At 38.7% G+C, this 23,297-nt stretch overlaps 1 protein-coding gene across 1 annotated transcript in view; it reads right to left on the minus strand.

Annotated features, from left to right (window-relative positions):
- Positions 1–203: 203 nt before the first annotated feature.
- Positions 204–23,297, minus strand: part of grin2da (glutamate receptor, ionotropic, N-methyl D-aspartate 2D, a) — a 73,707-nt gene continuing 50,613 nt past the window's right edge. The window contains exons 6-14 of the mRNA XM_056264166.1: positions 22,756–22,961; positions 18,607–18,775; positions 18,166–18,319; positions 17,064–17,189; positions 16,599–16,828; positions 12,546–12,706; positions 7,341–7,528; positions 5,858–6,090; positions 204–4,475 (exon numbers count right to left, since the gene is read on the minus strand). Coding sequence (XP_056120141.1) covers positions 1,458–4,475; positions 5,858–6,090; positions 7,341–7,528; positions 12,546–12,706; positions 16,599–16,828; positions 17,064–17,189; positions 18,166–18,319; positions 18,607–18,775; positions 22,756–22,961 — 4,485 coding nt within the window. The 3' untranslated portion in view covers positions 204–1,457. The remainder of the gene's footprint in view (positions 4,476–5,857; positions 6,091–7,340; positions 7,529–12,545; positions 12,707–16,598; positions 16,829–17,063; positions 17,190–18,165; positions 18,320–18,606; positions 18,776–22,755; positions 22,962–23,297) is intronic.

A 23,297-nucleotide genomic window follows, 5' to 3' on the forward strand; every position in this document is an offset into this window, starting at 1 on the left:
ACTTTTCTTTGTGTATGCTTCCCTTGAGATATTTTGAACAAATATACACAACAACTACATCATGATCCAGAGCTCAGAGTAAGAGAGTGGAAAAAAGATGGGTTTGGGGTGTTAGGAAGGGGTGTAACGATACGCTCATGTCACGATTCGATACTAAACTCACGATACCATAGCGATATTTTAAGCCAAAATAAAGAAGAGAGTTTTTTTATGATTACAACTTTATTATTATTAAAATGTATTATTATTATTATTATTTTATTATCAGGACCCACAAATATTCCCCCATTGCATTATTATACATTATATTCAACATTATATAGAGTAGTTTAATGTAGTAATGTCTCTGAAACTTCATAGACGTTCATTTTTTTCCTAACGCAGTACTCGTGCTTTCAATGCAGGCATTCGTTGGATCTCTTACACAGACAAGCACACACAGCCTCTCCCGGCGCTCGCTGTGTCCCACCTCTCCAGCTATTAATGTACTAAACATATAAGAATAAACCATCTAAAACGCTTTGAATAATCATACCACTAAAACTAAATGTGATGTATTGATTTAAATTATGTTTACGCTTTCACTTTGAGAAGTGCGGTTCCGGCAGTATGTATGCGCTTCAGATGATCAATGCAATCAATCACAGTTCTAATTGCAACCATGTAGAAATGACAATTCCCAAACTGTAAATGGTTAGTTAATCCAAAAATTCTAATTCTGCATTTACTCTCATTCTTGAACGTCGCGCAAGCATTTTAACGCCTGTGTTTACTACAGTATGCGCGTGGTTGTAAATCTGTTCATCATATAAATCCATTGTGTCTTTTCAGAAGACTTGAATTCGGATTAGAGTCCACTCGATTGATTATTTTTACGATGCCTTTATGACATTTTTTGGATCTTTTAAGTTTAATGGACTTTAAATGGAGGGACAGAAATCTATCAGGTTTCATTAAAAATATCTTCATTTGTGTTTGGAACACAAATACATATCGTTGCATTTTTTCGATAGAACGATGCATCGTTACACCCCTAGCGTTAGGGTGTTGTATTTCGACCTCAGAATCTCCCTTTGAAAAAATCATTCCTGAGCCATCGAGCAGCAAAAAAACTCTAACAAAAATCACATTTACCCACATGATCAACGCGCCACCTTAAAGCCCCCAAGAAGTTAAGAGAAGCAAAGCCAATTCCACATGAACAGCCTCGCTAACATCAACAAGATTTGTCAGCATGGCAGTATTCCATTCTTACACAAGAAAAGGGAAAGGGCTACAATTTATGTGACATCCCAATCCAGGTTTGTCTCTAAGGAGCATTAGAGCTTTGTGCAAGAGGAGGGTGCCAGCGAAAACAACCCAACTCGACTGCTATGAACAGTTAACAGTTTGTGGCAGGAGCAGGTGACGATCACCCCTGGGGCTATTTGCTGATGTTCCTCATTTAATTATGTTCCTCAAACCTCACTCTCCACACTGGAGAATTGGGCAGAGCCTCGACGGGAGCATAGGCTCTTGGTTTTGAGGGGAAGATGTGGGGATTGATACCGTTGGGGAACTGACCGCAGTTTCTGGTATTGGAGCTTAGCACTAGAGGAGGACAAAGAGGAGGGCTGTGGGGCACCAGGTGTAGATGAGACAACTGAAGGGGAGGAAACTGAGGAGGAGGAGGTAGGTGGTGGTACATGTATATGGTGAGAGGAAGAGGGTGGTGCTGGGAGTGCAGGGACCATTGGAGATGGTAAAGAAGGTGGTAGACTTTGAGGAGGGGATGGCGGTTGTCGGGACCGGTCTGAGCGCTGTGGTCTTTGTGCATTGATGTTGGATTGGCTTCCAGATTTTGCCTGGCTCTGAGCCCGATCCGGTTTGGATGATTGCCGTTTGGGCCTTACGCTGCTGCTGAAACTGTGGCAGTGGGGGAGTAGTTCCTCCTGACTCCTAGAAGTCACACGATTCCATTTGGAGTGAGTGCTGGCAGAGTGATGGGGCGACTGGCAGGAACAGGATGTGTGGCCTCGACTCTTCTCTTGAGACCTGCTTTTAGATTTCTTTTCAGTCTTGACTGGTAATTTATCTACAGACCAGTATCTTCGAGGTGGTGGGGGAGTCAATGGAGTTGGAGGCCACTGGTTTGATCCTAAGCCTCCTGATCCCCATCCTGTTCCTGCACCAAACCCCAAGCTACTTTCTCTGCCACCCAATCCCAAAAAGGAGTCATCTCTACTATTTATACTGCTTCCTCTTTCTCTGGCAGGGTAGGTGCCAAAGAACCATCCTCCTCCTCCAATGCCTCCAACTGCCCTTCCTTCGTGACCCTCCCAGTATCTCTCAAACTTACCAAACTCTCCAGAGGAACCTTCATCATCTGTGTATATCTCAACAGTTTTTTCTCTGTCCCTTTCGGACTCTGAGTTCATTCCTCTGCTTTCTCGCCGTCTCCCCTGTTCTTCAGGCCTACTTCTTTCCACTTCAGACTCTTCATCTTCTTCCTCGGATTCCCATTCGTGAAACGACAGGCCTTCTCTCGAGCAAGGCTTACCTCTACAGTGATTTTCCAAAAGGGGCCGACTCTCTACAGCTCTTCCATGCTCATCTCTCTCAGCTCCTACAGACTTTCGTCTTTTAGAGGTGATGGGAAGTAGGGGTACAAAAGGCGATGGAGACTCTGAAGTTGGGTTCCCACTACCCCAAAACTTGACGGTTGAAGGTGGTTTGTTTGAGGTGGAAAAATGCTTGTTGTTGGACCTTGGCCTGGAGTGGTGAAGGGATTTTGGGCTTCTGTGATGCCTTTCCTTTCCCCTACTGCCTTCTTCATTATCTCCTCCTTGATCATCCCTATCTCTTTTTACTCCATCTCTGATAATATCCCACTCATAACTCTTGGTAGAGCTTTCACTCTTTTTTCGGAAAGAGCTCCGCCTCAGTGCAGGATAGGAATAACATTCCTGTCCTATTCCTTTTTCAAAAACATCTTTCCTGTCCACATCTACTTCCTCTTGCTCAGGTCGCTTTTCCCTCTCTCTTCTTCTGGATTTCTCCTCTTTTTTCTTTTTCTTTTTCACTTTACGTCTTTTACGCTCCCTTTCTCTTTCACGCTCTTCTCTCTTCTTTTTCTTTCTACCCTTCTTCCTCCTCTTTCTCTCCCTTTCCCTTTCTTTGTGATGCCGTTTCTCCTCCTTAACTTCTCTATCCCCAGCTGCTCTTCTACCTTTTTCTTTCTCCCCCCAAGATGCCCACCACTCTTGAAGCTGTGCAAGCTGACTGCCTGCTCTATCTCTCACCTGCGCCCTTTGTGGGCAAGGTTTACGGGGTGGTATAGGTGGAGGCGGGGGACTGCTGGGCAGGGATCGAGAAGACATACGAGAACGACTTTTTCTCCTCCCCAAAAGCAAGCTTGATTCCTCTGTAAGCTCATCGGTGTCGTATTCCTCATACACGTCTTGAACATCTGCTCGGTATCTGAAGCTCTGTGATGATGTGTACGATGATGAAGAGGAGGGAGAATTGGATCGGGAGACTGACTCTGAAGAAGAGGATGAACTGGAGGTGCTGGAGGTGCTGGAGGAAGTGGATGTGGAACATATAGATGGAGAAGGCGAGGGTGGAGTTTGAGTTGGGGAAGAGAGGGGCACCGGTATAGGCAGGGGAAGGGGAGGAGGACGACGTCCTCTTCTTCCACCACCATCCCTCATTCCATATCTGCCGCCACCTCTTCTTCCGAGTGGAATGATGTTTTCATACAGTGGCGCTCCTGAGCCCTTCCTTTTTGAGAAGCTGCTTCTCCTCCAGATAGATTGCTGGGGTGGAGAGGGATGTGGCAAAGCAGGGTTAATTGGCAAGTGTCCAGAAGCTTGACCTTTAGGAGGTAACCGTGGATTTCCAGAGGATTTTGTCCCTCGATGCTTAGTTTTTGGAGTTTGAGTGCCCATGTTTTGAGGCTCTGCAGATACCCCTAAGCCCTCTGGATCAATTGGCCCATAGTATCTCTTGTACTCATCCAGACCCCCGTCCCCTCCAGTTATTCCTGCACCCCAGTGAGGGGGCATGCCTTGGAATTGTGTTAAGTCTGTAATCCCACTGCTCACACCACTGGGCTTCTCAGGGCCCACCTTTGGACGTGTCCACCGATCTACCACAGCTAATCGGCGATCATGGCGTGGTAGGAAAGTAGAGCAAGGCATAGGTGCTCCAAGAATGGGACTGTTCGATGGCCCTAGAGCCATTCCAGAATGTCCACCTGACGGAGGAGAGCCGGGAAGAAGAGTATTGTATACTGGTGGTGGCTGCTGGTGGTGTTGCTTTTGTTGTTGCTGCTGTTGTTGTGCCTTAGCGATATTGGGATTGGCCATGGCTGTAGAGATCACATGAGGTGGCGGAGGAGGAGGAACTGTGGAAACATGATGATATTGAGGAAGTGTGCTTTGGGAACATCCATGATCTCTTTCATCCTCAAAATTGCAGCAGCTGTACATTCCCTGTAAGAAATAACAAGCAAAAGATTTATTTAGCAAACAGTTCAGGATATCATAATATTCCCCTTGGTGACATACAAACTGATTTAGATGCTTGGAAAATGTCTCTGTAAAGACGTGAAACATTACCATAATAATGAAATTGTAAAGCTCCCAGTGCTTTGATGATGCAAGAGTACACACTGTAAGCTCAGCTAACCTTTCTCTGAGGTAATGGCAGTGCTGACCTCACTGTTTGAGTGTCCCATCTAACCTAACTGCCTTACATTTCTCTCAAAGAAAGTCTGTTTGTGAATTTAAGGTTCTTCTCATTCTTTCCATAATGTAAACAAAAACACACAGTGATAATACAGAATGAATAAATAATCCATCTTCTGTCATCTTCCTCTGTTATTCATTACTATGAGATAAGTTAGGGGCTTTCATAAAATCCCTCTCTGTGTGCAGTGGAAATGCTGGATATGCCATCACATTTCAGAAATGACAGGAATTAAAGGAGTGTGCTGCAAAGTTCCCTTCTAAGGATTTAACACCAGATTACTGCGTGTCAGTCTTTGTTCTTGTTGCAAGTAACAAGAATTGAAAAAAGGGTAATCTTGACTTTTACTTGCAAATAAATTTGAATCATTTCAGTTTTGTTTAGGTTCATTTTTACATTTCCTGGGCTACTGATTTTAGTTTGCAGAGCTGGAATGAAGTCATTATTATGACACAATTATTTTTTCTTAATGTATTTTATTACCTTTTCTCTAATATCAACAGAGTTTAATAAGAAATATTCATCAATACTGCATCTAATTAATTAAATATGTTTAACACCATTGTAAGCACCATTAACACGTTTATTCAATTTGATATTAAAATTAATCCATTCTTTGTAATTAAAAAAAATAAATAATGGGAAGAATTCAGAACTGATGAAACAGTTTGAAAAGTCTCTCTCTCTTACACAAGAGACACACTCCTCTACATGAGCACCTGTTTATCAGCAACCTAAATTACTAGAAAACCATTCCCCTACAGATTATTTATTTATAATTCAAACCCAGATGGGACGTTTAATAAAAGTAATTTGCAGCCTTTATTTAAATTGAATAATCATTGAAGCTCAAAAAGTGAAACATCATCCACTAGTGGAACACCATCATTCATAAAAATGTTAATGCAATCACCAGCGGAGGACTGTGGATCAGTAGTTAAAAACAAAACAAAAAAAAATGCATATATATTCTGAGTGCCATTTACACAAATTGAAGAACAATAAGTACCCTATATCATTTAGTTAACTTTCCTTAAAAATGAACTGAATGCATTAACATTTTAACAAAATCAATTCAAAGACATAATATTTATATATTATTACTGCTATTATTAGGGTCACTCACCCGACTGAAAGCCAGTAGGAAGTCAAGTCCTCCTGAGCGGCCCATACAGTGGCGAAGCTTCCAATAGACAAGATGCTCCCATGCAAACACCAGCAGACTTAGGCCCATGGCAACCAGAAGCATATAGAAGACTCCTGCCATGTTGTCTATGTCTAGTTTGGAACTCATCACCTCAATCTTATCATTATGGCAGATCCCAGACAACCAGAGCCGTTCAAGCATGTCAATCTCATCTGAAATGAATGAAAAGATGTGCACAATGACAGGAGATAAGAAGCACGAAAGATAAGCAGTCCTTCAAACACACAGATGGACAGAAGGTAGAGAATGGGGGGAAAAAAAGTAAAAGAGTACTAGAATCTAACTGTATTGTTGGGAAAAGTGAGTCTTTAATTCAAATCTCCTGACAGTGGAGATCTTGGTTTAGCTTCGGTTATTATTACACTGTGTTCACAAAAAGGTGAAAATGGAAAAGAAAAAAGAGAGCAAAAGAATCATGAAAGGCAAGGAGGAGGAAAGAGAGAGGCAGAGAAAGAGAAACTGGAGGATAATAACAGCTTTGATGGAGGTCTGAAATGGCCTGGTTTTGAGGCTCTTGTGATAAGACAGGCCCAGAGTAGTTGGTAGATGAAAGCTCTAGACTGATGGGCCTACCTTCCAACAATAGCCATTAGTGCATTTATCAGAGTGAAAATGTCACTGTGGAAAAAATAAAGGAATGACAAGGTCATGTTTCTGGGAGAAAAAAGAAAGAAACCGACATGTGCATTTAGATGTCGGATTTATATCGGGGATTATTCCTTCACTCCGAAGGAGGGAAAGAGATAAGACTAAATCCTCTTTTCATATGAAACAAAACAAAAACATAACTGCATTGACCCATGGGTTAATAATGTGTTTCAATTCATGATAATATGGCCTTGAACTATGGCTTAGGTAATGGGAAATTTAATCACAGGGACTGAAATCATAATATTTTTCATTATATTTATTTATTCAAACAAGCAAAAATCAGCCCTAATGAGAATTCCAATCCAAATTGGAATGCGTCAAAATTAAAAATCGAGGCGTTCGACTACCGCACTGTTTACTGAAGTGACCCTTTGGCTATTCATAATTGTGTTCATTTGCTGTGACACTTTTTCTAATTTCATTTATCATATTTCAATGAGACTTCCAGCTCCCTTTCACATTTAGTGTTTAATCAGTATGGGGCAACTCACTAGGTTCCTCGTCAAAGAGCCTCATCAAAGCAAAAAACAAGTAATGCTGGAGAAAAGCATGTGAATGTATGCATATGAGAGATGGAGAGAGGGGGAGACACCCCAGAAAATCAGAATAACAAGTGTAACACCACTAAAAAAAAAAAAATCCTGCTAAATCACTATGTAAACAAAACAATAAGAATATTTGTTTGTCAGGGGTGAAAATCAGGGGTTTGAGACAGTATTACAACTACTACTTAATTTAGAAATTCTCTTACCATCTCCAACTAGCTGCAGCAGGGCAAGATCTAGCGGCCGCTTCCAGCGGGAGTTCTTGTGTAAGGCAATGCCATATCCTGTTGTAGCGAACACTTTACCAGAGCCGATGGTCATTACTTTGCAGCCCTCGTCTTTACGAGCCATGTAATTCAGGACAGCCGCATCATATATGAATGCATCCAGTTTGCTGGAGAGAGAAAAAGGAAAATTGGAAACAAAACAACAAGACATAGGGAAATCACTTTAAGAGACTAATTATTACTTTATTGATTGTTAAATGTAAAGACAAAAACATAGATTATCTTTAGGGAAATCCCATTCCGAAACTAAATAGTTTGTAATGGGTAATTAATTAGTGAAGCCAATCAAGCACCAAGCACCTACACCATGCATTTGTTTGCTTAACAGCACTGAAAATCCTATTTAGGACTTTAGGATTTTTTTTTATTCCTGTATACTGCTACTGGCCCCTGCCTTAAAGGACCCATGGATTTCCATTATCTTTCTATTACCTTTCTATGAGTGGAATACTGTATAATGATGTTATTTTTTTAAATAATTTTATAGAGATTTTACTTAAAATATCTCATAGCAGAGAATAACTATTAAAAAAAACCCACTACCACTCAAAAGTAAAAAACAAACAAACAAGATTTATGCAATGAATACTTTTATTCAGCAAGGATGCATTCAATTGATTAAAAGTGAAAGTAAAGACTTTTATGCTGTTAAAAAAAAATTATATTTGAAATAAATGCCATTCTTTTAAACTTTAAATGGATTAAAAATCCTGAAACAAAAATGTTCCTCAAAAATATTGAGCAGCAAACGGGTTTTAACACTTATAATAATAATAAGAAATGTTTTTAGAGCACCAAATCAGCATATTAGAATGATTTCTGAAGGATTGTGTGACGCTGAAGACTGGAGTAATAACTGCTAAAAATTCAGTATTAAACATATAAAAAACAATTAAAGGTGAAGAAAAGGAAATTATAAGCTCCTAGGGAAGCATGAATAAGCCTAAAGTAAAGAGCTACTTCATGCATGCATACTCTGTTTTTATATACAGGCGGATAATCAAATACCTCAAGAGTTTTCTGAGACGTCTTGTTTCTTTGCCATAAATGTCATAATATATGCGCACAAGCATTTTGCAGAATAGCACCAAAGAACGTTGTTATTGTCTGGCTGCGCGCCTCGCTGAAATGAGCAGCGCATAATAGGATGACTAATTTGTGGAGAGACTGGTCTTCAAATAAAAAAATCCCACCTGAAATTGGGACCAGATTGGCAGGCTACAAGTATCCCACGATATCTGAGCTGTGGCTGTGCTGTGTTACACAAATACGTATTTCTTCCACAGTTTGTAATGCAATGCTCGGTTTCGTGTCATTTGAGCAATTATTTTTCTAAGCAATCAGACTAAAAACGTCCACCTTGCTGCATGATTAAACAGGCAAAACAAGGGACATCTGCATGCATAGGCGTTCTTAAAATAATGCAAAAATCCGCTTTAATCGTATTACTGCATATTCACAGTGCTAAATAATTTAGCAGGTGAGTCTATTACAGTCAAGAGATAAAAGAAAGTTGCAAAAGTCAAGGAAGCATTGTGCCTTATCAGAGTCAGGTGCACCGGTATGCCTCTTTTCTTTGATCGTATTTTCCCCACCTTGTAACATGCCAACGTCTTTGCAGCAAAAACACAAATTGACAGCTTATTACTGGCTACTCTTCAAACTCCTGCTAAGCACACCTTGAGGTTATTAACAAGCTCAACTTGGCCCTCTAAGACCAACGAGCGCCGCATTAGCATTCAAGGTGGAAGCTTTTGTCAGAAGTGTTGAATCCAACAAAACAGAGCCCTTGGGGGAAAATGAGGCACACATTTCAGTAAGGGTGAAACCAAACGAACAGAACACACACAGACAGGTGTTTGATAGTGCAGAATACTACCCCACAGTGCAACATTGAAATAGGTACTGTAGGCTACTGAGGTAAACAAGTGCCTTTGAGAATCAGCTAGCACCTAGATGGAGGCCTGGCTGGCAGGCCTGCCTTGAATTGCACGGCTTGAAAGTGAAAGTCTCACTCTGCAGGCTGCAACTATTATACAAACCAAGTGCTGATGAACGACAGATGAAATCTTCACGAGAAATTGCAAAGGTGATTTTATATTCTAGCCTGCAAGCATAACCTTTTTTTTGAAATGGGACGCATATTCACGCCCTTCGTATGCATAATGCAGGGACTTGAGTTTTAAGACGCCACACACACACACACTCGAGCAGACAGATCCAAGGGCAGTGAGGCCGTGTTGATACTACACTACTATTTAATAATTGTGGAACTATCATGGCATCTTATGATGCGGAGCAGCAAATTAATAATGCACAAGTGCAGAATTGCTTCTTTGAATAAACACTACCAGAAGAAAATCGAATGACGTCAAATGTTCTTTGTACAACAAAGTATGGCAAAGCTTTTTTTAAAAAAGGTTTGTTTCCTAAACTAGCATCATGCAGAGTGGTGTCAACTGACTCGACACATTAAAGCACCATTACAGGAAAACTATAATACCACCAATGACTCTACATTAAGGCTGCCACAACTGTGGTCACTCAATATGACACTAATAAAACACATTCTGCTACTATAAAGGTATAGTCTCGTGTAGCCAGAACTTCAGGCTGACGGCAGAAGGTCCGAACTCCAGTGCAGCTTTCATTGGCCAAGGAACACTTAGAGGCCGGCTGATTGGCATGTAAAGCAACCAATCACAGTTCGTCTTGTTCATGTTTAGGGGCGTGGAAATGTACGTTGTGTTCCCTACAATAACTGACCGGTGAGTAAAATTCTTGGACATATTTTAAAGCTGCAGTCCGTATCTTTTCCTCTTTGTCGCCATCTCTCTGTTCGAAATCTGTAACTGCAGTGATTCGCGGAATTATTATCTTTACGTGGGTTGTAAATCGGCATGAAACAGCGCGGATGAACACAGTGCTTTGAGGCGAGTGCTGCTGTCAGTCACCGCGCTGTGGGATACTGTCATTCAGAATCACAGATTCACTTTTTGAAAGTTTGACCAACATAAGAATTTTCATAAGAAAATGTCTTCTGAACAAGTAAGTAAAATACATTTTTGTTCTGACCAACTAAGGGGGAAAAAGCATTCGACATGATTCGTTAGATTTAATCAACGCGATTTACAGCAACCGTGCAAATTATAGCCTACTTTGTTCTCAAATTGTTCATGTTAACAACATCAGCATTGCGTGACTAATGTTAAATTGAATGTGTTTTATGGTTAGCAGCTACCTGCGTAGTTCAGAATTCATATTCTCCATAATAGCAAAACGAGAAAGGCACAACAAAGGAAACTCCATAACTGTGTGAATTAAGAAAACGTACTGTTACACGATTGAACTATTGAAATGTCTTAACTTACTTGTTCAGCAGAAAAAAGCAGTCTCTTCTTCCGTTTTGAACCCCTTCAAAACACGGAGTTCACGCACTTTTCAAAACCCCCGCCGATGTTTAAATCCTTGTGTTCGCATGAGACGGTTTCTTTCTCTTTCTCTAGCCACCTTAAATCCGAAGTACGAAGTCTTTTGGGTTTTATAACTGCTGAATCTCCAGTTGACACTGATGATGGTTGTTTGGATCTTTCTGGATGCCATAAGTTTAATTATGTAAAGTGCTGCGCCTGCGAGAAAAGCCTATACATCTAAACATTTCGTCACGCGCAGTATAGCCGGCTAGCCGAAACTCCTTCTTTATGTGTACGGGTGCGACGTCATGACGCAAAGACATGCTCGAATTTCCCGCGGAAACCCACCAGTACCACTGGAATTAAAATCATTATTACAAGCTAACCGTTTTGAATCTAGCTATGGCAAGCAGATAGTTTTGACCACTGGCAGAATAAGTTTTTTTAAATATAATTATTTTGGATTATTTTTAACTTAAAAAAGTTACGGACTGGAGCTTTAAAGAGTCTATGCCGCGAACTTCACATACTTTTGAAAATCCAGCATTAGTTGACCCTGATAAGCGCTCATTGTCACAGTTGTAAACACAACGGCTTTCCTCCATGTGGGGGTTTGGCTTTCCCATGGGTTTGTTTAAAGAATGCGACAAAGAAATCCTGTAGAATTCAACTAATCAGATGACAGCTTTGAAACTCCGTGCCATGTCCATTAGACGTTCAGCTATCAGTCCCCAGTAAGTAAATTTCTTATGCTCACTAAGGCTACATTTATGACAACATTTTTAAATGTTATTCATTCCTGTGATTGCAAACCATTATTCTAATATGGTGATTTGGTGTTTAAGAAACATTTCTTATTATCATCAGTATTGAAAATAGTTGCGCTGCTTAATATTTGTGAAAACCGTGATGCTTTTTTATGATTCATTGAAGAATAGAACGTTCAAAAGAGCAGCATTTATTTGAAAGAGAATTCTTTTAAAACAATGCAAAAGTCTTCACAGTTAATTTTGAATGATTTAATGCATTTTTGCTAAATTAAAGTATTACTTTCTTTAAAAAAAACTAACTTTTGAATGGTAGTGTAACTAGTTACTGCACCCATTTAACAAGTTGCTTGTGATGTTCCTCACTTCTAAGTCACTTGAATAAATTTAAAATATAAATAAATGAAATGAAAACGTAAATAAAATAAATGATGTTTGACTGGAGTAAGCGAGAGATATCAAAACCATGCTCGCCCTGCAAGAACTGTAACAAATCAAGTTAAATAAGTAGTATCCTGTGGTGATAGTAATGCCTTCTGAATGTTTGGTCCTTCCAGTGACATGGCACCAAGGATAAAAGTCAATCTTCACACCCTCCTTGGAAATGGAGACGAAAAGCGACAGCCAACAAAATAATTAACGCCCCTGTTGTGATCCATCATGTCACCCATATCCATCAATTACTTGTGAGCACATCTGTTTCCCCCCACTGCTTCAAAGAACATCTTGATTCTTTGTGGTCGAATTTAGGGCCAGGATTAAAGCTAGAGTTTGGAAGATTTTTTTATTTGTGAAACGCTCATTATATACAGTTTATGCATATGGATTAACCTATAGATTCTTCCGAGAGTGTGTACACCTTTGAACCTGGATCACCCAATCAGATTTTAGAGTCATTCGTATCATTTTTATATTGTCTTTAACACTGGTCGTCATTCACTCACCCGGTTTTAAGGTTGTCGATGGCTTCTTCCACTCCTCTCTGATTGTTCCGCACCATGTACTGATGCATGTTGGGGTAATTGCTCCGTATATTCTCTTCCGTACTCCCGTTTGGGACAGTGCCAAATCGTAAGGGAGGATACTGATCTGTGGGATGTTGAAACTGAAAACGACAGTGGGAGATACTTCATTAGGTTTCTGAAATATGAGATTACAGTTTAGGCCTCTGAGTTTTAGTTAATTAATAATTTGGCTAACTATGATTGGAAGCCCAAAGAGCGGGGAGGGGGGGTGCTCTAATGGGGGTTTAAAAGAATGAAAATCAAATCATTGCTTTATGTGATTATAGGCCGATGATTTATTTGCATAATTTGGCCCCAACTCCTCCACACAAACAAATGTCTGGTTCACATTCAAATGAGACCCGTTTCAAAGGATTAATAGTGTGTGACCATATTACAGTGATGTCAGTTATTGTTATAAATCACAATTTCAGCTTATATAAAAAAATTCACAGCTCAGTTTAGTACACTTTGGGTCCAGTAAATAGGGATGCACCAATATTAAAATTGTGACCAATACCAAAGTCCCTTTAGGCAAGTTATTTCACTCGGCGGCCATCTTTGAAATGCCTCTTGGACAGCTATTTCAGTCATGCAAGTGCAGCTCCTATCTCTTTGAAATATCTCTAACTCATCAAATTCCCCAATGCTGTTCACCAAGCTTACGAATATATTTAAGGATTTGAAATCACCAATGAAATCTGAGAACAACGGTCTCATTTCTTATTTTCAAATAGCGTTAAAGGGGTCATATAATGGTACATGCACTTTTACAAGTTGATTGTACTGAAATGTGTGTTGGCAGTGCCTGTACACAAACATCATATAATGATAAAAATCCATCCAGTGGTTTTGTTTTAATCTCCTTATATGTTTTCCCCTGCCTCAAATCGAGCCGTTCGTTTTTGTGACGTCAATAAAACGGACGCCCCTCCCACGATTGTTGATTGACGGGAGCGTTTCAACACAGACCCGCCCTCGCACATGAGGTAGCTGTCAATCATAGTCTGCGCGGACCGGACCGGCGCGGTCATTGTTGATGTGCCGGAGCACTGTCTATGAGCAGAATGGCGTCTAAGCGATTGTGGTGTTCTGTTCTTGGGTGTAATAACGAACACAGTCATTTTAATGTTCCTGAATCCGAACCGCTGAAGACGCAGTGGCTGAGTTTTGTTTTCGAAGGGAATATTCCACACGAGCAACGTCAATGCTTTCATGTTTGCGCGAATCATTTCACACACCAGACTGCTTTATAAACGAGGGTCAGTATAAAGCTGGATTTGCTAAGAAGCTTTGCTAAAAAGGATCGGTACCAGATATTCGTGTTCCTGCTGAACCTCCAGAAGAACGGAAGTGAGTGAAACGTTTTATTAAACTTTATATTAATATATTAATCTTTGCAAATCGCTAGCTGCACGCTTCACAATGAATGCGTCTAAGGTTTACACTCAGTCAGGGTACATTACGGCATGTTTTCTATGTATGACGTTCTCAATATAATTCATAATTCCACGTTTATACTGAACAACGCGTTATGGTTATTGTGTTATTGTGTTACAAACGGTGTATGCACAGAACAGAGGGGCGGAGTGAGCGCAGCTCATGATCATTTAAAGGCATATGCACTGAAACGGCGTGCTGAAAACAGAGCTGTTTTTGACCAGGTAAAATAAGTGTTTTCTTACAATACTAATGAGAATTTTTAATGAAAGTATATTACAAACTTTTAATTTAGACCCTAAAGAATCATATTAGCTTGTACAAAACTGGCATTATATGACCCCTTTAAAAAAAGCTTATTTTTCAGGCTGGACCAGCCAATGTGCACGTGCAGTCCTAAGGATGCGTCTCAGAACACCGACTGTTCTATAGCAACCGGAGCTTCTAACAGCAGCTGCATCAGCGATTGGCTGTTTTATTTAGAAGGCGGGACTAATTCCGCCATATTGCGCGTTGCATATTCTACCATTCATAGCAATATTATGACGAGTACACCATCTTTCTAGGTATAAAGTCTTTGACAATACCAATAATATGTTTTTATTTTATGGCTTAACAAGTGTTAAACTATTAAAAAATGTTTGGTAACACTTTCTATGATGTCCATGCTTATAATGAATTATAGCTCCATTTATACTTATTTATAAGTAAGTATTACTATTTTATAAATATATTTATAAAGACTCATTAAGACCTATACTGCAGTATAAGAACAGTTACATTTATATAATTTTTATAATAACTTATAAGTCATGCATTTGCTGTTTCAATGCGCATGCTTATAATCCATTATACACTGATTTATGAGTATTAATTAGTCGTATGTTGTATGGATCCATGAATGTACTTATAAAGATGCAACCTGCATTGCTTTAATGTTATTATATTATAGTTACAATGACTTTTTAATATTATTAATTATTTCTGTCAAATAAGTGAGATATTGTTATTAATAGCAGTGATCTTATAAACACTTATTGTAAATGATAATACAGTTACTAACCTCTATAAATGCATCATTGATGGCTTTAAGTAAAGTGAAAACATAGGATGCAATTTTCCTAAAGCAAATGTTAAGAAATCATGAAGATGTGCTCCTTATACATTTTAAGTTGTTTACTTGTAAATGTAACTAATGAACAATAATTCCTGTAATAAAATAATGGAGAAAAAAATCAGAAATCATTAATACAAATAGTTTAAAAAAATTATCTTTTTTAATGTTACAAAATGTTGCAAAAAACTGCAACAATATTTTTTAAAATATAATTCCAAACTGTAAACTATAATTCCAATATATGCATATGGCTGATATATAGATTTTAACAAATAGAATTTACCATTCATGACCTCTAATGCAAACATTAGCCATTAAAGACAGAATTGATAACTAATTGGTACAGCAAACAAGTGTCTCTGGAACCATTTTATATTTGATCATTTATGAATCAGTGTATAATGGATTATGAGCATGCAAATGGAAAAAGCAAATGCACGACTTATAATTATAAAAATAATATAAATTAAACTATAACTGTTCTTATAAAGCAGTATAGGTCTTAATAAATATATTTATAGAATAGTAATACTTAAATATATAAATGGGGTATATAAATAATTATAAGCTTTGGGCTTCATAGAAAGTGTTACCAACTGTTTTAACTGAAATAAAGCTGAAATAAAATATAAATTATAAATGACAAACTTTTAAAAAAAAAGGTTAACGAAAATTAGAAATGTTGAGTTGGCAACTAACTGAAATAAGTTTAAGCACTAAAATTACTAAAACTGAAAATATACAAATAAGCTAATTCTACAAGTTAATAAATACTGTAGTATATAAATAATACTAAAATTGCACTGCTGATAACTTATAAATATTTGATTTATACCCTACATTGTTAAAACCAAACATTAATAACTACAATTAAAAAAATTATAATTAGGCATCACATTATTAGGCATTACCATAATCTATCAATATAAGTTAGTGCTAAATGTAATCTAAACTTTAAAAAAGGGAGAAACAATTAAATATTCAATAGTGGTAGATACATTATGATGATAATAAATGATACTAATACAATTATACATTGAAAATAATATAACAACTCAATATAACAACTATCTTATTTGCAAACAAGATATATTATTACACAAATATAAAACATATCTAATCATAATTATTCCACTGGTTTCACAGGCAAGGCTTAAGCCTAGTCTCAGACTAAAATGCATTTTTGAACGGTTTTAACTGAAATCAATTTTCTCTGGCATATATGTCAGTGCCATTGTTTTGTCTCCAGATACACACCAGTAATGTTTTTTTTTTCTAAGGAACGTTTATAAAAGCTACTTAATTGTTCTAGTTGAACTATGGTCTAATCCTGGCTTAATCTAAGTCGTCTGTGAAACCAGTTACATTCTTTTTCAACGTAATAGCTAAAAATAGGGAAATTTGTAACTAATTAAATCACTCATATTACTGCCTACCTTCTTATCACTGAGGCCCGACACAGTGTCGATGTATTCTTCTTGGATCATGAAAGCAGCCAGGTTAGCAGTGTAGCTGGCTAGGAAGATGACAGCAAAGAAAGCCCAGACCAGCACCATTATCTTACTGGTGGTGCCTCTCGGGTTTTCCACCGGAACAGAGTTATTAAACACCAGAGCCCATAGCAGCCAAATAGACTTCCCTATGGTGAACTTTGAACCTCCTAACTCTGGGAGAAGAAAAACACAGGAAGGCCAAATGAGACATGTCTTATTATGACATGGTGATAACAGGAAGTGTGAAGAGAGACAACAGTAAGACGCATGAGAGATGAGGGAAGATAGCTCGAGGTGAATTGTGGAACATGCTTACAATGAAAATAACAATCTGTAAACAAATCTTTCATTGCTGATTGCATTCAAGAAATGCCTAGAGCGAAACCTTAAAATATAGAAATAACATACTCTTCCCGCTCTGTAAGCTTCGGTTATATCCAACAGGGCTGAGGAACTCGAATATAAAAACGGTCACAGCCACCACAGACAGGCACATGACGAACATCATAACCCACACAGCTGGGCTGTACGGCTCTACAATAGTGGAAAAAAAACAAAACAAATGAATAGATGACATACAAAACACTTAATATTTTCCTCTGAGCTCCATTTATAATGTTAGCAACGTTTTTGCATTTTGTGCCAATAAGTCTATAGCAAGGGTCGGCAACCCATGGCACACGTGGATAATCACTGGCACGTGACAATAGCTAAAGAGGTATGCATTTAATTCAAATAAAGTGCTTGTTGAACTTTGTTCAAATAAACTTGCATGTGAACGTAAATTTTGAGGTAATCATTCCTCATAGTCACACAGCCTGTTTTAAGTTAGGTGCTATAATACATGCTATTAAAGTGTGACATTTTAACCTGCGCTTGCGCGCAGATTCGACAATTCATTCGCGTGACCGGAGGTGCGTGCTTCTGTGATTATCCCTCCGCGTGCCATAAGGTTCCCTTAATTTAATTGCCTTAATTTAATTGAAATTTAATTGAGCACTCTAAATGACTTTGAATAAAACAGCCTATTTAACAGCTTCTTTGCAAACTTAAAAAAAAAAAAAAAAAAAATTCTGCACAAACGCAGAGCAGTAGGTGCTACACACCTAGCCGGGAACAACACAAGACTTAATGAACTTTCTCACATATCACCATTCTTCTTGTTTAGGAATAATAGCATATATCATATTTTCTCCTTTTTATGTCAAGCTTCTAATCACCCAATAGATGTCATTGATATGTCATTTGTTAATGCATTTATCTGTATACAAAATTAGTTGTCAAGGAAAATTTGATTCCTTATGCCAGCTTAATTATGCCAGCATTGTTAGGTTTGCCCAGTTGGTTTGCAAAGATTATTTAAAGATTTATATAAAAGCCTGTAGCTCAAATGGTAGAGCACGGTGCTGGCAAACCCAAGGTCAAGGGTTTGATTCCCAAGGAAACAGATACTGTCTGTCAAATGCCTAAATGTAAAAATGAAGTCTGACGCTCCTTCCTACTTTCTTACCGAGGAAAGCAGATGGTGACACAGTGCCATTGCTACGAGAGACCATGACACTGATGCCAGTCTCCACAAACGGAACAGAGAACTCCACAACCTCTGACCTCTCTTCATTAATAGTCAGGGAGCCGATCGCCATGTCGGCCCGCTTGGACACCACCTGGTGGGGAAAGAGACTAATAACATTACGAACAGAGAAAGTGGATTAAAAGTGAACAGGTTTGTCAAGATAGTAACTAACTTTTATTATTTGAATGTTGCATAGTTTGGACATTTAAAATAGTGAAATGATATGTTTATAATTTATATTCAAGAACATTAGCTTGCATATTTAGCCTGGTGCTTCATCTGTGTCACAATTCAAGAAAATTGCACCTGAATTCAGTTGACTTTGAGATAATAAAATCAGGGTCAATAAATAGTCAAGAGATAAGATGAGGGCCTGACCTCCCCGACCATTCCATTCCACTCTCCATCTATGTTCTTTCCATGCCTGCCATTGGTCACCAGATAGAGGTCATAGGTGAAGCCCACTATTTTAGCCAGGCGCTTGAGAACATCAATACAGAAGCCTTTGCAGCAGTGCTTCATGGATTGAATGCCCTCAACAACCATGCTGTAATTGAAAGGAAGAAGAAGAGAAAGACATAGAAAAGGAAAAAAGAAACAGAAAGGGGACTGTGACAAAAGAAAGAAATAATGTAGAGAAACCAAGCCAAAGAAACTAAATGAACATCCCTGCTTAGAATTCAGTGCTATGTCATCTAAGGCAAACACACATGATCTGAGGTCTATCAGCATAAAGCATTAAGATTCTTTAAGGAAACGGTTCTGCTGTTTTAAAAACCAGCACTACTCCATAGAAACTGGAGTTGTGATAAAAAAGAAATAGGTTATTTATCTAAATATTGTATTCCATATTTCAACCAAAAATATAATACAAAAAAATATTGTAAAAAAATTATTTAAAGACAATTTTTAAGTTTTTTTTTAGATTGTGACTTTATTGCAGATTAAAGGGGTTCTATTATGCTTTTTCACTTTTTCAATTTTAGTTAGCGTGTAATGTTGCTGTTTGAGCATAAAAAAGATCTGCAAGGTTACAAAGCTCAAAGACCACTCCAAAGGGAGATATTTTATTTAACAAAATCTTTACAAGAACTACAAAGAAAACAGCTCATTTGGACTACAACGCGTTTTTTTCCGGATCTTTTGAAGTCATAATGTTACTCATTTAAATAATCTCCGCCCACGGAATACGCAAAAAAGTCGACGAGGCCCGGTTGAGCTGCGCTAGGGAAGATGAAGTGTGTTGTCGCTGTTTTTTTCCATCCCGGAAAAAGTTTGTCCAAAGGCTGACGAACTTAGAGTGGTTAAAAATGTTAAACAATGTTCATGAACATTATAACCTCAATGTTTGTCTGTGTGCTGCACATTTTACAGAGAACAGCTTCCAGAAGAGAGTACAATGCAGGCTACGCACAAAAAGCTTCTCCTGACAGACGTAGCAGTTCCCATTTTCCCAACTACAAATAAAAGACTTACAAGTTGTGATCTATAAACAGCAAATTGACCCGGGATCACAACTTGTAAGTATGTGTATGTCTTTTATTTGTAGTTGTGTTTTCTATTAACAGTTCCAATTATAGGTTTTATATAGTCGCTATGATAGCTATGATGTAAACGAAGGGCAAAGCTTTGCCTCCGCTAGCCTGCTAGCTAACATTACAGTATAGATGTTTTGTTTACTGTAGCTTTTGTAAGCTCTTGCTTTTGTAAGACCGTTCACCGCCCTTTAGGAAAATTATCCATGATTTTGTGATTAATTACTGTTTGTATTACCATGGTTTTCCAACAAATGTGATTAAATGGTGGATAACATCTTATCTATAAGAAAACAAAACAAAAAAACATACCACTCTGAAACGTCCTGTGAAATCCGTGGTTGCAAAGTTCATGCTTGAAATCCGTTCTGCACGTTCCTCTTGTTCGTTAACATTGTCAGAGTCTGAATCGGGCTCGAATCGCTATCGTTAAAGGTGCATTGCGCTAGTCTCTGAGTTTTTGCAGAACTATGCCCCCCTCTGGCGACAAGCGAAACTGCAACCAGAGATGTGCACGCTCATGGACCACACGCATACACACGCTTGCACGAGCACGAGCTGTTCATAACCAAAGGAGCATCAGCCGCACAAATCTTTTGTTTACAGTCATAATGTCTTCAGAGGTAATAAAGTTATAAATCTGCAAGTCATTTTAAAGGTCCCGTTCTTCATGTTTTTTTGAAGCTTTGATTGTGTTTACAGTGTGCAATATAACATGTGTTCATGTTTCGCGTGTAAAAAAACACAGTATTTTTCACACAATTTACTTATCTGTATACCGCTGTTTTCACTGTCCAAAAAACGGCCTGATGACTTCCTTGTTCTATGAAGTCCCTCCTTCAGAAATACGTAGCGAGTTCTGATTGTGCCAGCGGTTCCTGTGTTGTGATTCGACAGCAGCTTATCGCACGTTGCCCGGAAAGGTCACGCCTCTTACCATAAATTGGAGATGCATGCGCAGCTGAAGTGCTTCTTCTCCGTGGGAGCGCAACAAGACCACGCCCCCTTTTTTTGTGTATTCCTGTGGGCGTAGATTAGTAAAAAAAACTGTTCTAGTTACGTCATTAAAAAAGGAAGTAGAGGGATGTAGTCCAAACCGGCCGTTCGCTGTAGGCTTTGAAAGGGGACTTCTGTTAAATAAAATATCTCGCTAGGCATTGAACTTTGAGCTTTATAATTGTACAGGTATTATTTATGCTCTAACAACAACATTACACACTAACTAAAGTTTGAAAAATGGAATCGTGAAGAACGGGACCTTTAAATATATGAAAGGAAAGGCATTTGAGTAAATTACACACTTATGTGTGAAGGGAAAACGGGGGTAGTAGAAAACTTCGGTTTTTGTTTCCATCTATCTCCATGTTGAACTGTTTTATGTGTTTACTGTATCCACTTATGATTGTATTATTATGGAAACACGTTCATGAACCGTTTTATCAAGAAAAAAGCCAACTGAGGATCCCGTTTGAGCCCTAGAGCAGACCGGAGATCTCTCCATTTGTTGAAAGCCTTCCCGATGTTGACTCTCGTCTTATTCCGACGCCTGTCTGACTCCACTTTGGCCCTTTTGGTGGCACTAGACAAAAGTTTTGTTTTCTTTGTCTTACCTGGAGTTTGCGTTAGGGTTTGGAATGAACTACAAGCTCTTAGAATCCATCTTCTACTTTTGTCGAAAGTTGGCTAAAGTTTTGTCGCTCGAGTTGTCTTCGCTGATACGGAGAATGGCGGCGCCAGCGAATACACAAACCTGCCAGACATAGCCAGTTCAGCGTGAACGTGCATGACGTCACGCCCAGTCTCAAATTCCGTCCCGAATCCCTCTTATTTATTTTCCTGTACAGGATTATAGAGGCAATCGCAGTGATCAGAGAAGGGCTCATTCAGCCCATCAGGCAATTGTTTAAGCATGTATGGGTTAGAAAAACGGGCATTTTTAACATGAAATGTTGCGCAATGCACCTTTAATATTTACATCTGAGCAGAGCTCGCGGTTATGGAGGGGAGGGATATTTCCCGAACACGCGTTAAGCGGTGCCAATCACAACACACTGGGCCAGCTAACCAATCACAGCACATTTCGTATTTCGGAAGGAGCGGCTTCATCGAAAACGACGCGTTCAACCAGACTGGGGAAAGAGGAGCTGTAATAATGTAAAATATGTGAAAAAATAAGGTGTTTTTTGAACAATCAAGCATTAAAACATATTCTAGTACCCAAAACCCCCCAAAACAAAATCAATACTTCGTGAAAGGGCATAATAGGACCCCTTTAAGTACATTTCCCCTTACTGTCATTACCGCAACTACTTTTGAGTATTTAGTAATTCTCAATAAGAATCAAATGAGATTCGCCACTGCAATAACTACCACATTATATCTTTCCAAAAATGAGAACGAGAATTTGTGGGATAGATTATTAAGAAAAATAATGGGAATTAGATTTTAATTCATTAGATTATGATTTTGTTTAACCAACTGAATTTTTCATTTTTTCCATGACATTTTCATTATAATTAAGCATATTTACGGTAAATATGCTTAATTATAATGAAAATGTCATGAAAAAAACATGAAAAATTAGTTGATTAAACAAAATCATAATCTAATTAATTAAAATCTAATTCCCATTATCTTTCTTAATTTTGAGGTAAAATATCACCTGTGCATGTTATTCTTACAGTTTTCCTCCTATTCACCTAGGCGCTGTATGCTAGACCAGGAAGGGTTTTGAGAAATTCTCCATTTAAATAAGGTAAATGAAGTAAAGTGCTCTAACACAGAACAATCATTGATCAACCTCTTCTATTTCTACGTGAATTTCTAATTTATTTAAATTCCATCAGTGCTAGCGACAGGACGGGGAATGAATGCCCCTGGGGTAATGTGAATGTAATTTGCAACATCTGCATATTCACTGCCACATTTGCTAAAGTGATAACCTCAAATGTTGAACATTTCTAGTCGAAAAATCCACAGACTGAACCTTGACCTGTTGTTGAGTGGCAGACGGCACGGAACCGAGTCTCTGATGCAGGAGCCTGTTCCAGGATCAGCAGGCTCTACGATGACGAAGGGCCTCTCCTCCAAAGTAACAACGCGCAAGTGCTGGGAATCATCCAGAGGTTTGAGGAAGGGGCCGTACCTGGACCAGGGTGGGTAACGCAGACGCAGCACTCCATTCTCCCACCAACCCACCTACAACAATAGCAACACGCCATTACAAACAAGTTTTTGAGACCTAAGACAGATGCAAAATGTTTCACAATGGTGCTTTGAAGTAGTTAAATATGATTGGTGGTGGCAGGTCTATTTCCTTTCTGACATTCTTTACATCGTTAGTGGATGTAGTCCCGACTTTATTAAGTTAGATACTTGAAGCTAAAGAACGTTTAAAATGCCTGTCTTCCCAGTGACAGCTATTTTACCTTTCAACAAGACCCGTAAAAACCAAACCTTTCAAAGCTACTGCAGCATGACACCTTTGTAAATTCACATGATTCCCAATCTCAAGTGTTAACCAATCTGTCAGTG

This window comes from Rhinichthys klamathensis, unplaced genomic scaffold (assembly GCF_029890125.1).
Source record: "Rhinichthys klamathensis goyatoka isolate OS25496 unplaced genomic scaffold, OSU_Roscu_1.1 h1tg000217l_1, whole genome shotgun sequence".
NCBI classification, from domain to species: domain Eukaryota; kingdom Metazoa; phylum Chordata; class Actinopteri; order Cypriniformes; family Leuciscidae; genus Rhinichthys; species Rhinichthys klamathensis.